Source organism: Halichoerus grypus, chromosome 12 (assembly GCF_964656455.1).
Source record: "Halichoerus grypus chromosome 12, mHalGry1.hap1.1, whole genome shotgun sequence".
NCBI lineage: Eukaryota > Metazoa > Chordata > Mammalia > Carnivora > Phocidae > Halichoerus > Halichoerus grypus.
The window spans coordinates 100,969,214-100,981,552 of NC_135723.1; the positions used below are offsets into that span (position 1 = coordinate 100,969,214).

General features: G+C 53.5%; 1 protein-coding gene across 5 annotated transcripts in view; it reads right to left on the minus strand.

Annotated features, from left to right (window-relative positions):
- Nucleotides 1-12,339, minus strand: part of PRKAG2 (protein kinase AMP-activated non-catalytic subunit gamma 2) — a 256,267-nt gene that overhangs the window by 165,891 nt on the left and 78,037 nt on the right. For all 5 annotated transcript variants that reach the window (XM_078059764.1, XM_078059765.1, XM_078059763.1 and 2 more), the window contains one exon: nt 6,686-6,965. In XM_078059764.1, coding sequence (XP_077915890.1) covers nt 6,686-6,965 — 280 coding nt within the window. The remainder of the gene's footprint in view (nt 1-6,685; nt 6,966-12,339) is intronic.

The window sequence follows — 12,339 nt, forward strand, 5'->3', positions numbered from 1 at the left end:
AGAGATCCCTTTACCATAAGAAAATCCATCCTCAAAAGCCAAAGATTGCCCATCACCAAAAGCATCCAAAAGAATAGATAATGGTTCTGAAGGCAGTTCTTAAGACTTCCCCAAACGTGAGGAATTACTGTTCCTTGTTGTTGAAGGAGGGAGAGATTGTCCAGGGTATCATACAGGCTTCCTGGCTTCAAGATGACTGGCTTCCTCCCTGGTCCCACCTCGCTCAAGGAGTCCAAGGGGAGGGCAACCAAGCCTCATTCCCCCTGCTGTCACCCATGAGCACCCCGTATACATCGTGTCAATATGGGTGCAGAGGTGAGCTGCCTAACCACCTTGTCAAATTTCCAGGGCCCTTCCCCAGGAGGAAGTAAACAGGACCTGATTTCTCTGGAGGTTGGTGGTCATTCAGAGGCTGAGCCATTAGCGCTCAGATACTCAATTTCATAATTAGAAAATCATTCTTCGGGATTAAGCCAAAACAAGGTCTTTGTTTCTGATGGAAATGTAAATACTTCCCCAAAGAAGCATCTCCCTTTAAACAAAATGCACACTTCCTTCTTCTCAGGAAGGCTTGGAAAGGCACCTGGGAGATACAGTCTTGAATCCCAAGAAGAGAGGGGAACTCTTCTAGAAATGTCAGGGGGGGGCACCTGGGTGGCTCGGTAGGTTAAGATTCCGACTGCTCATCTCAGCTCAGGTCTTGATCTCAGGGTCGTGAGTTCAAGCCCTGCATTGGGCTCCAAAAAGAATGTCAGGGGAGGTGAGAGATCTGGGCTAAGTTGTAATGACTAACAAAGAAGTGTTCATCGGGTGAGAGAATCCATTAGTTCCACAGTCCTCTGTCAAGTGGAGCATGGTATAGACCCCACATAACCGAATCTTGCCCAGTTTCAAAAGCATCATCAAGAAAAATGGAAGTTTATGTCCTCATAATTCAGAGCCTGCCTTGCTCCACAAAGGATTCAAGGCACTTTACACTTTACACCTGGTGGTGGGATTGGCTCAAGACTCCCGTGGGGCGCAGGACCTGAACGTCTGCAGACATGACCAGCTAGAAGCCCTCTACCATTTCGTTTGTCTGTCCTTTATCATTTCTGAGATAGTCGTGCTCACTCGAGCTGCCGGAACCTCTGGGTGAACGCTCACAATGCCCTGCATTCAGAAGGAGCAGGGGCCCGAGCTTGAGAGCCGAGCAAAGTGGGTGGACTCGGGGCGAACCAAGGTACAGGGGTTGCTGGATGCCCCCAGGTGCTGGGCACTGTTCTAGACACTGAGAAAAGAGCCTGGGACCAAACAGAGCCCCTCTGCTCAGAGAGCGTACATTCCGGTGGGGAAGGCAGCCAAGGGGACCAGTCAATTCACAGTAGTCTCGGTGGAGAAGCAGCATGTAATGTGCAGAACGCGTCATTTTGTGCAGACACCAGAGGAAGGCCCTGCTGAAGAGGAGGCGTTAAGAGGCAGGGTGGGAGCCTGGGGTGCGGCGGTCTTCCCCAAACATGGGAACGCCCCTCTAGATGTGTCCTTTCTCTCCTCCGTCCCTTCCCCTCTGTCCAACCCAGCGCAGTGACTGGGCTTCAGTCTCTGGTCTCGCTGCCAAAACTCCCACATCCAGCCCAGCTCAGATCCACCTTCTGGAGTCTTGCCTTCGCTCACCTGACCACCCATCATGGACGTACACGTTCCTCCCTTGGAACGTTCCCTGCCTTTTCTCATATAGGCCATCCAGCTCTTCTCTACCCGGACCACCGTACTGACACTCTGAGCATCAAGCCTGCGAACTTCCAGCAACGGTGAGAAAGCTGTGAATGTTTACCTCGCATTTATGAACATATTTTTGCACCCTTTACAAAGGCCTGACACCCAAAGATTATGATATTTTTCCATTTGGAGGGACATTTGAATAACATATAAAGTTTTGCTCCACATGGAAATTATTTTGGTGTAAGGAATCTCCAGGGAAACCCTTCTCTTTTCCTTTCTCCTAAATGGCTTGCTGTTGCCCGACTATTCGCTTATATATTCCTAAAATCCACTCCTTCAAAGCAGAGTCTTCGCATCTGGGTTAAAAGTAGATTAGGGAGTTAGACCACCTGAGTTCAAATCTTGGTTCTACCACTTACCAGCTGTGTGGCCTTCGTTCCGTGACTTACCCTCTCTGTGGCTCAGTTTTTATTTTGATAAAAATGGTAAAAACGTAACTTTATAGAGTTTTGTACGAGGATTAAAACAATTGTCATGTATGATGTACTTAGGAGGCACGCAGTACAAGCACTTATCATTATTTATGATCGTTAGGCATAGTATTTGTAATTACAATGATTAGAAAGCAAAGTTCAGTGACATGACATTAAGCCATTCTTGAGGTCCTTGCCTTGCTGTCTGTCCAAAATTACCTTGTTATTATTTTTTAAAACTTTAATCTTACTGTTTGAGTTCATGAACATTCTGACCGGGCTTTCCTTTCCTCATCTCCAAAGGCAAGATCCAGTTCTAAAACTTTCCAGAAGCTTCTACCGCCACATGAGCGCTTCAGACTTCTTGAGCTGCTAGACAAGGTCCAAACATTTCAGACTCTGCGGGCCAGATCCTGCTGTTGTAACACGAAGGCAGCCACAATCCAAAGAACCAAATCAGCATGACTGTTTCAATGAAGCTTTATTTATAAAAACAGGTGGCAGGTCAGATTTTGTCCCCAGGTTGTGGTTTGTCCACCACTGTATTAGAGGAAGAGGCAGAAGAGCAGATGATTGTTTTGGGTGGGGTAAGACCCTGACCATCAAGAGAAATAGGTTTGCTGCTACACAGTGGGGCTGGAGGGAGGATGATAAAAACCCAGAATCCCCACGACACGTCTCGAATCCACATGCCACTAGACCAGTAGACCAGAGGGAGTGAGAGACGGCAGCCGCTCCACATCAGCAGGTCCTCCACGAGATAGATCCTTCTAGAACAAAGTTCTCTTTCCTGGGCCACGAACACCAGCCAGCCTAGGAAACTACAGGTCCCAAGACCAGATGTAGCATCTAGATCTATAACTCCCACCTGTATTCCCCTTCTTGTTCTCAGAGTGTCTGAAGACTGAATTATCTCCTTTTCCTTTTTTATGTCGCCTTGGAAGATGACTGTGCTCATAATTTCTATCGTCCTTCTTCCTTTGCCCCTGATCATTGATAACGGTGTTTATCAATCTCAACTATCAGCGCCACCTGAGGAGCTGCTGAACCTTTAGATTCTACGTCCACCATGTGGGCCCTAAGTCATACCGTAGAAAGACAGGCTGCAGACAGGACTCAAGGGGAAATGGGCATGGCCTTGAGAGTTGTGCTTACATCCTTAGTTGTGCCCGTGGGACACAACGCAGGGTTGCCGCCTACTGAGGAAGCAGCGTGCACACTTACAAGTGTATGTAGGGTGACTGGACGGAGTCCCATGAGGTGTCTTTGTAAAAAGGGGCGCTGTGTACGCACACGCACGCTGGGCACTGGGAGAGTAGAGTGGGAGAGCTGCCTGCTGGGCTCTTCTCTGGGAACTTCCGGCCCATGTCCGGTGTGGGGGGTGGGGATCATCGGTCATTCTGCTCTTGCTACAGGATCTGCCCCTCCCCCCACAACCGACTGGTTCAGAGACCCTAACTGGGCTAATCAGATATCCTATAATGACTTTAGCATGGCAAGAGGAGAGACACAGAGATGAGGAATTGTCTGGATCTCATGGAAAGATCCATGCACTCTTGCTGCCAAGGCCACACAGCCGGCCTTGTTCCCTCCCTCCCTGAGTCCTGAGCAGTCAGCTCTTCTTTGAATTCTATAAATACCCCCAAATCCTTCCAATGAGTTGTCTTCCTTGTTTTTTTTTTTTTTTTTAAAAAGTGGTATGAAAGTAAAGGCTGGGGACCAAAACTGGATTCAGAAACGAGGCTAGAGACGCACCCTTCACACCCCTTGTACAAAGGCAGCTCTGAGATGGCCAGCATGTAACAGAGCTGTGACGTGATCAGTGTCCACTGCAGACAAAACAACCCAATTGCTCACAAGTTCAGCTATTCTTGGGACCAAGGCTGGACAGGAATTGTCTCCCTGGGGCCTTGTGGAATGAACAATGTCTTTGTGATGCTCTACCAACGGACACAGCGGGTCTCACGGGCTGTTTCTCGTAAAGACCCTCCATGCAGACTGATGAGTGACATTACTCCCAGGCTCCATCATGTGAAATCAGTACTGGGGCAGCAGGGAGAAATATACAGTCTGGGGACCTTGATCCAGGAACTGATTCAAGTAGGAGGAAAAAGATGGCATGGCCTCCAAGCACGCCTCCTTTGAGCACACGTGTAGACCAAGTGGCAAGAAGCCCAGGTGATCCTCCTCCCAGGGAAGTAGGGCACCTCCCCTGGAAACAGACCTTCATTAATGACAGGCCTGGCAGGGTTGGCTTCCATTTGGGGAAAGCCAAGGTCCTGGGCTCGGTGGTTCAAGGGCAATAGCGTGGGCAGTCACCTTGGGACCAGGCCTACTCTGGTGTGCATATCCCCTCCTGGGGAGCTTCTGTGGAGAAGCCAAGCACCCACCCCCACCTAATCAATGCTGTCTTCATGAGCAACCACAGCCAACCAGGGCCTTCCTGAGCTCAGTCTACAGCTGCCTGGCCAGATGGTAGGGAGGAGCCCTGACAAGCTTTCCTACTCCATAACATCTTAGAAGACAGACCTTTGAGATAGTATTTTCTGGCAAAGAACATCGAAGAGCCTTTTAAAATGCCCAACAGAAAAAGGCAGCATGGACTTCCGCTTCCCAGGGAGCTGAAAGGCCGGCCCATCCTCACCAGCCAACATCCCACCCTCCCGACCCTGTATCTTGGCTGCTCCTTTCTCCCTTCAGAAATGACCTTGGTCTTCACAGGCTGGCCACTCTACACCCACAAATCCTCTCCATCCCCAGCCCATGACGTGACCTGTCCATCTCGGCTTTTCCTATATAACCCATGTACTGGCGTTGACAGTGTCCCCCCAATTCATGCCTTTCCAGGAGCCTCAGAATGTGACCTTTTTGAAAGGAGGGTCATTGCAGACGTAATTCATTAAGATGAGATGAAATCATACTAGAGTAGGATGGTCTGTTAACCCAAGATTTAGCTCTTACAAGAAGAGGAGCAGAAACCCAAAGACACAGACACACGAGGGAAAGATGCCCTGTGATGACAGAGGGAGAGACAGGGTTTGGAATGATGCTTCTCTAAGCCAACGGGCACCAAGGGTTGCTGGCACCGCCAGAAGCCCAGAGGAAGACACGGAACAGATTCTTCCCGAGACCCTTCAGAGGGAGCACCACCCTAGTGACATCTTGAATTTGGACTTCTGGCCTCCAGAAATGTGAGGGTATAAATTTCTGTTGTTCAAACCACCCAGTTGTTACGGCAGCTCTGGGAGGCTAATACAACCTAGTTCTGTTATAACCAACACAGGCGTGATGCCGCCGTTGAAGAAACAAGATATCCTGATGTAGATCAGCCTGCCGTCCCCTCCTCTTAGAGGATATTTGAGAGTTTCAGGATCTCTGTCAAGGAAGCTGGGGATGCTCTCTAGAGCATTAGGACGTCAGTGCCTGGACATGCCCCTCCCTACTGGGCTTTGTATACATAATTCCCAACTGCATGTCACTCAGTAATGTTTGCTGGAGGGCCACTCTGTCCCATGACACTTGTGCATTTACGCTTAGGTCCAGTCATTGAGGGGGATGACGTTAGGGGTACTAGCAACAATACCTTACACCACACAAAAAGGAAAAGAGCCCCCCACCCTTTCTTTCTAAGTCACGGAGACTGAATTTGCACTCTGTGCCTTGGCCATGCTGATCAAGTGCTGCTTTATTCTGCAGGTCCTAAGTGTACATGCAATCTGGAAACAAAGGAAGACGACCGCACACCTCTGATGCCCAAGGGCAAGTTTGTTTTCCAAATCACTGCCGTCCCAAATAGGAGCTTTCTGCGTCATCAGAAAGACTCAGAAGGCATGGCGAGATGCCTAAGACACGGGGAAGGAGAAAATCAACTCCATCTACTTTATGGTTTGCCTCTTATACTTCCGGTTATGATCAACAGTGCTCCCAACTGAGAGTATTTTATCTTTAGGTCACAGATACTCATGAGCCTTAAAAACTCTCTTCTAAACCCACATTCCCTTCCCTTGTTTCTCTAGTAAATCAACCCTAGCTGCCCAGCGCCCCAAACAGAAAGTCAGGATCTGCCAGAAACAGGTCCATTCAAACCCCGCAAAACCATGCCACAAGTAGTGAGGGCCACGTCTGGCATAGCAAACCAAGGTCTGGGCCCTCTGGCCCCGGGTATGCGCCGAAGCTTAGCTTGCTGCCGCTACTGATTTCAGGGAAGGCTATGGGCCCAGGTTTCATGTGGCTGTCCTTACAAGTCACACTGTGAGTGTTGGGATGTTTGCAGTTACCCCTATACCGACCACTTCGTGTAGGAAGAAAGTGACGGGGGAAACCAACCATGTTCTGGAGAGACAGCTGTCCTTGGGGGAGCAGACAAGACACATGCACTCAGCACCAAGTCACAAATCACCGACAGCTACCCGGCCAGCCCGGGCGCCCTGCAAATGGCACCATGGCCCACTGGCCCTAGAAGGTCCCCAGCAGCCCAGCACCCACCTGAAACAATAGCATCAATGTCTTACTTTTTCTGGAGCGGGAGAAGAACCTGATGCCCCCGGGTGAGGTAGACGGGTTGGAGTTGGGGGAAGATTCTTTGGATGAAGAGCGAAAGATCCCACTGAAGCTCATTCGGCGTGGGGAGCGGGGTGGGGACTCCTGGTAGGAGAACGGGAACACGGTTTTGGGAGAGCCAGGGCTGGTCTTGGGCCTCACGGGAGCAGACACGGGGCTGGAGGGCCGGTGCTGGGGGCCTCTAGAGAAGAACCCTTTGGAGGGGCTGCCCGAGCTGCAGGGGCTGTCCACCTGGGGAGAGACAGACAAATGGATGGGTCATTCCGAGCACAGGCACTCAGCCCTCAGCCCTGAACGGATCTGTCCCTCCCAACGTTCTCTATCATCAGGCTGCTCCTCCAAGGCACCCTGCCCCAGAAACAGCCCTGAGTTCTTGTACAAACATAGGTGGCCGCCCCGTGGTCTGGAGGAAAGCACCTGACCCAAGGATGGCCCATCCACAGGCTCCTCAGCACCACCCAGAGGCCCACTGACCTCCGTCGCCAGCTCTCTAGAAAGAGGTTCCTGGAGCGGAGGGGAGGACGGGAAAGGTAGCAAGATGGCTCGAGACGATGCATCCTCTCTGTAGGTCTGTCCCCTGGCCTTTACTTCTTAAAACCCGACATTTTTCTTTCTCGAGGTCTTACTACACTGGCGTGATGTTCTCTTGGCCCTCATTGAAGGAGGAAATGGGCATCTGAAACCCAGTGGCCCTGGGGCTCCGGCCTGAGGTGACCTGGCGCTAGGCAGCATGTATTTTCCCCTCCAAGCTCCTGTGGCATTGGGACGACAAGGGGTTGCTGACAGAGCTCAGGAAGAAAGTGAACAAGGCCCAAAACCTTGGAGGCACACTTCATTGGTGACATGACCTTGACGGTTTGAGAAACCTCTGGACTCCGTCTATAACTTTAAGCCGAGGCACACAGCTCACAGACTTTGAGGAACAGCGCATGTGTCCTGCTGGGGGGCTCAGGGGCTGGCACCTGCAGCCTGAGGGGAAGGGTTTGACCCCAGCTCACCCCTCCCTGGGCCATCCCGAGTCACTTAGTCTCGCTGTGCCTCAGTTTCCTTACCTGTAAGACCAGGTGTCGTGCCCACCCCTGACGCACAGGAACCATACTCTGCACGTGCAGCTGCCATGGCAAACTTGCAACACAGGATCCAGAAGGATCTCAGGGCCTACCTGAGCCCACAGAAGGAAAGAACAGCGGCTTGTCTGCAGGGCTCATGGGGCACAGAGGAGGCCGGGCAGGGAAGCAGCCAGCACGCTGAGACCCTGGGATGCCACATGGCAGGTGGCCACAGGTGAGCCCACGCGCCCAGGGGCAGCATCTGTGCGGCTCTGGCCTCTGTCTGCACGGGGTGCCTGTGGGGGGCCCAGGGCCCCTGTGAGCTGTCCCACCACCAGAGGGCACCCCAAACTGGGCTTGCGGCTCCTTCCAGGAGGCTCTGCCCTCGTGGGGACCCCTTCGGTGACGCTCAATCACAAGTCACTTCTCCCTGCAACTCCCCACCCTATGCTAAAGGGCCCCTGTGGCCACATGGGGGGTGCACAGGCTGGCCCCGTGCCAGTTCCTTGGGCGAGTGAGTTTCCAAGACGGGGGCCGTGCACAACAGCCACATCACGCAAGCACGTCTCCTTCTAGAGAGGCTAAGTTTTTCGTTATCCATTTAATATGAAAAGCATTGAATCCTCCGATCCCTGTCCTCAGAGCTCCGGGTCTTGCCACTCTCCCCCCTACCTATGGGACTCAGGCTTTCTGGAGTTTTTCTGAACCCCAAGGAGAAGCTCTCCAGGCAGTAGATGTGCCTGTGGACGTGGGAGGTGGGGGCGGGGGCAGGGAACAGCACACAAGGGATGGAAAATGACCCTACGGCACACAAGCAAGGAGTCTGGACACAGGGACTGGAGTTGGAATCCCGGCTCAGTTTCCGGCAGTGTGGACAAGTGACTTAAGCTTCAGGGTCCTCCTCCATCCAGTGGGGCTACAAGGCCGACTCCCAGGGTCTGTGGTTGACGGGATCTACGACAGGGAAGCATCTGGTACACTTTCTGGCACACGGTAAGTCGTCCATGCGTATTTGATCCACGCTCCTCGTCATGAATTTGAAAGGAATAGTTGCTTGATATTCGTGGAAGGTCAGGGAGGCCGGGGCGAATTATGGAAGGACGCCACATGTGGTGTAAGAACCTCACTCTTCTTTGAGGCTTTTTAGCAAGGGAGCGGCATAGTCAGATTCGTGCAGGGCAGACCATCTGGTAGCCTCTCCCATCACTCGCCGAGTGCCACTAGCCCGAAGCCAGGAGAAGCGGCCAGCTGGAGGCAGGGTGAAGGTCACAAAGCTGGTAAGTGGCGGCATGGGACTTCAGGGCCCATGGCCTTAACCCTTACACCATATCCCTCCCGAGAGCGGCAGAAATAGCTGGGAGGGAGAGCAGCCTGGCAGATGCAAAATGGAGTCAAGATCAAGTCTGAGGGCAGAGGCAGAAAGTCACGTTTAGGAACTACTTGCAAGGCTAACCCCACAGGGGAGCCCAGTGTTTGCCATGTTCTGCACGGTGCTGGGAGCTCTGCAGGGAGAAGGGAGGACCGTGGAGCAAGTGCTCGTGTTCAAGTCTGGTGGGGGACAAGACGGAGGATGGCAGGCCAGGCGTTGCTGCCATGAGCACGAAGCCAAGGAAGAAAGGGTGACCTGGACAGAGTCAGAGAAGACCTGAAAGCTGATGGGCTTTGGACAGGCTGATGGGCAGAGGGCAACCAGAGCCTGAGAAGGAGGAGACAGAACGGGAAGCACAGAGAGCCACTTTCTTGGGCTGCCACAGATGCGTGGGGCCAAACGCCACCAGGGAGCCAGTCACAGAGGGCCTGAGTGCTGGCTTGAACCTCCTTCAATAAACCAGGGGGAACTCTAGGGTTCTCCTGCCTGGGAGTCCATTCTGTACTGAGACTTCCAGGCCAACTGGGTCAGGCACTGAGGAGGGAACCCACAGAAAGTAGACCTTCCCCATAAAAGACCAAATAACGGTGGACATGGCCTGGCTTAGCCTTCTCCTATGGGGGGGACCGAGAGAGCCTAATCATGCTCCCCAGCAGTGGGAAAACGAGATGGCCAAGCATGCCCACCATCTGCTCCCCGCCCACTGGGTGGGGGTGATGCCGATCCGGGTGCCAACAGAAGCTGCCAGGGACAGGGCCTCGGCTCATGCCTATTAGCAAGCTGCGATCAAACAGAACTTTGATAAATGTCATTGGATGGTTCCCTGCATTGGGATGAACAAAAGGGCCCAGAGACCCCCAAATGGGTGCGGGCTGTGCAGGGGCTAATGGGGGGCGATCTGGAGATCCTGGCATTGACCTTCCCCCAGAGGCTGGCCTGGGAAAATGCACACCTCAGCTGTGCGGGCTCAAGGGGACCAGAAGCTCCTCACAGACACACAGTATGTGAAAAAGAGCTGCCGCCTCGGGGGGCAGGGGCAGCACAGACAGGGGCAAAGTGAGGGGGCCTGGGAGATTGCATGAACTGATATTATGGAACGCCAGGCTGGGGTCCTGGAGCAGTCAGGGACACCTGTGAAGGGGAGCCCAGGTGGGGCCATCTGTCTCACTACGCATGGGCTCCTGGGACGCAGAGGGGGCTGCCAAGCATCTAACTGTTCCCACACATCTGTGCCCGAGGAGCCTAGCGGGACCTCCCGCCCTCTTTGGCCGCCCACATCACGTCCGCAGAAAGGGCTAGCTGTCGGGAGAACCTAACCCACATTCCCCTTCACAGGGGTGTTTACATTTCGATCTGGATTGCGAAGACGAAAGGATGGAATTTGGCAGGGGAAGAGGGCCACCCTTCCAAGGCAGTTTGGAAATTCTTCTCAGTAGTGGCCAAACTCTGCCTTTCAAAAAGACCGGCCCTATGTCTATATAATTTGAGGTCACTGGGGTCTAATGGAAAGGAGAATTGCCAAGGTTCAAGGGTCAGGAGGAGGGAAGGCCTGCCCTCTGGGGATGGGGCAGGGGTGGGTGTGGGGAGGCCAAGGGAAGGCCACGGGCAGCAAGGTCAGTGGGAATCCCAAGCATCCCCGCCCTGTCCACTTGCATCCAGCATGGTTTTCATCCGAGGCCTGTCTCCAGGTTGTGTTGGGGAGAAGCGCCTTCCCAGCTAACCAGGCACTTAGGTCCCCCCCATCTCCTGTGTTGGTCAGACCCTCTGGAACAATTCCCTGCCTTCTCAGGAGTTCACACCCTCCTTTCCCACGAGGCCACAGGCTAGCGAGGCCCGCGTCCTACACATCACCATCACCAATGTCCTGCAGCATTCCCAGGATATAGTAAACCCTCCAAGGTCCCTCTCCGGCTCTGGAGTCACTCATTTGTGACAGTGATTTTGCTATGGGAGCCCCCAAAGTGGGGGCCGGTGGGGCTGGATGAAGCCCCCGTCCTCACTGTGGGTCTTTACTGCATTCACAGTTCTGCCTTAGGTTTTCACTTGAAAGAAGGGCTTCGCGGAGTCAAACCCTTGGAAGCGGCCAGCCTGCGAGGAGGAAGAGCCCACCCTGCAGCCTCAGACCTTGCCCCGCTGGGCTGGGAGCTCTGCAGCTCCTTCCTGAGGACATCCTCTGAGCACCGTCTCGGGTTGGGCCACAATGACTGCTCATCAGGTCACTTGCTCATTCAGGACCGGGAGCTGAGGCCAATGGAAACCCACAGGCCTAAACCACTATGTTGCCTTAATTGTGTGCAATTCAGAATGCTTAGAGAACAGGCTAGCTTTTCCAGCACTGGAGCTCCCGCCCCAACCCCAGGCTGGCAGTACCCAGAGCCAAAGAATTGTGTGGCTCTGTATCTCCACTCTCAGTCACTGCTCACGGCACCCAGGAGGCTAGCCCCCTCCGGAAGCCACCTCCCACCAGGCTGTGGGTAATGGGACCCAGGAAGGACTTGCCACCCAGCTCTCTGTGCACCCCCTCAGTCTTGACTGCAGGCTGCCTTGACCTCCCCTTTCTCACCATGCCCAAAGACCCTTACAGGATACACACTCCTCCTTGGCTGCCTGACCGTACATGGCCACCAGCCTTATTAAGTTGCTGACCAGCCAGTGGGGGAGGGGAGGCAGTGAGCTAAAGAGAGGCAAGGAAAAGTGGCATGGAGACCAAAGGGAAGGAAGGCCTGGAGCAGGGTGAGGGTGGGGCATGGCAGGTGGAAGGAACTCCTGTCCAGGATGCGACAAGCTGAAGCCTCGGATGGTCTCCAAATCTCCCATTTACTGCTACTTTTAGCCTCTCCTCTTGGCTTATTGTTGATCTTCCACATTACCTCTGCCTACTTTGGGGAGCCTAGGGGGCCATGGCTGAACCCAGATGGAGAAGAAGAGAAAGGAGCAAAGCCCAAGAGGCTCTCAAATTAGACAGCCAGCAGGTATGAGGGGCATGGCCATGTGAGGTGGGTGCACCAGTGGGTAAGCAGGTGGGAGTGCAAGTAGCAGCACAGGTGGATCAGCAGGTGGGAGCACAGGTGCATGTGCAGGTGGGAGCAGGTGGGAGCAGAGGTGGATGAGCAGGTGGGAGCACAGGTGTATGAGCAGGTGGGAGCACAGGTGGATGAGCAGGGGGAGCACAGGTGGATGAGCAGGT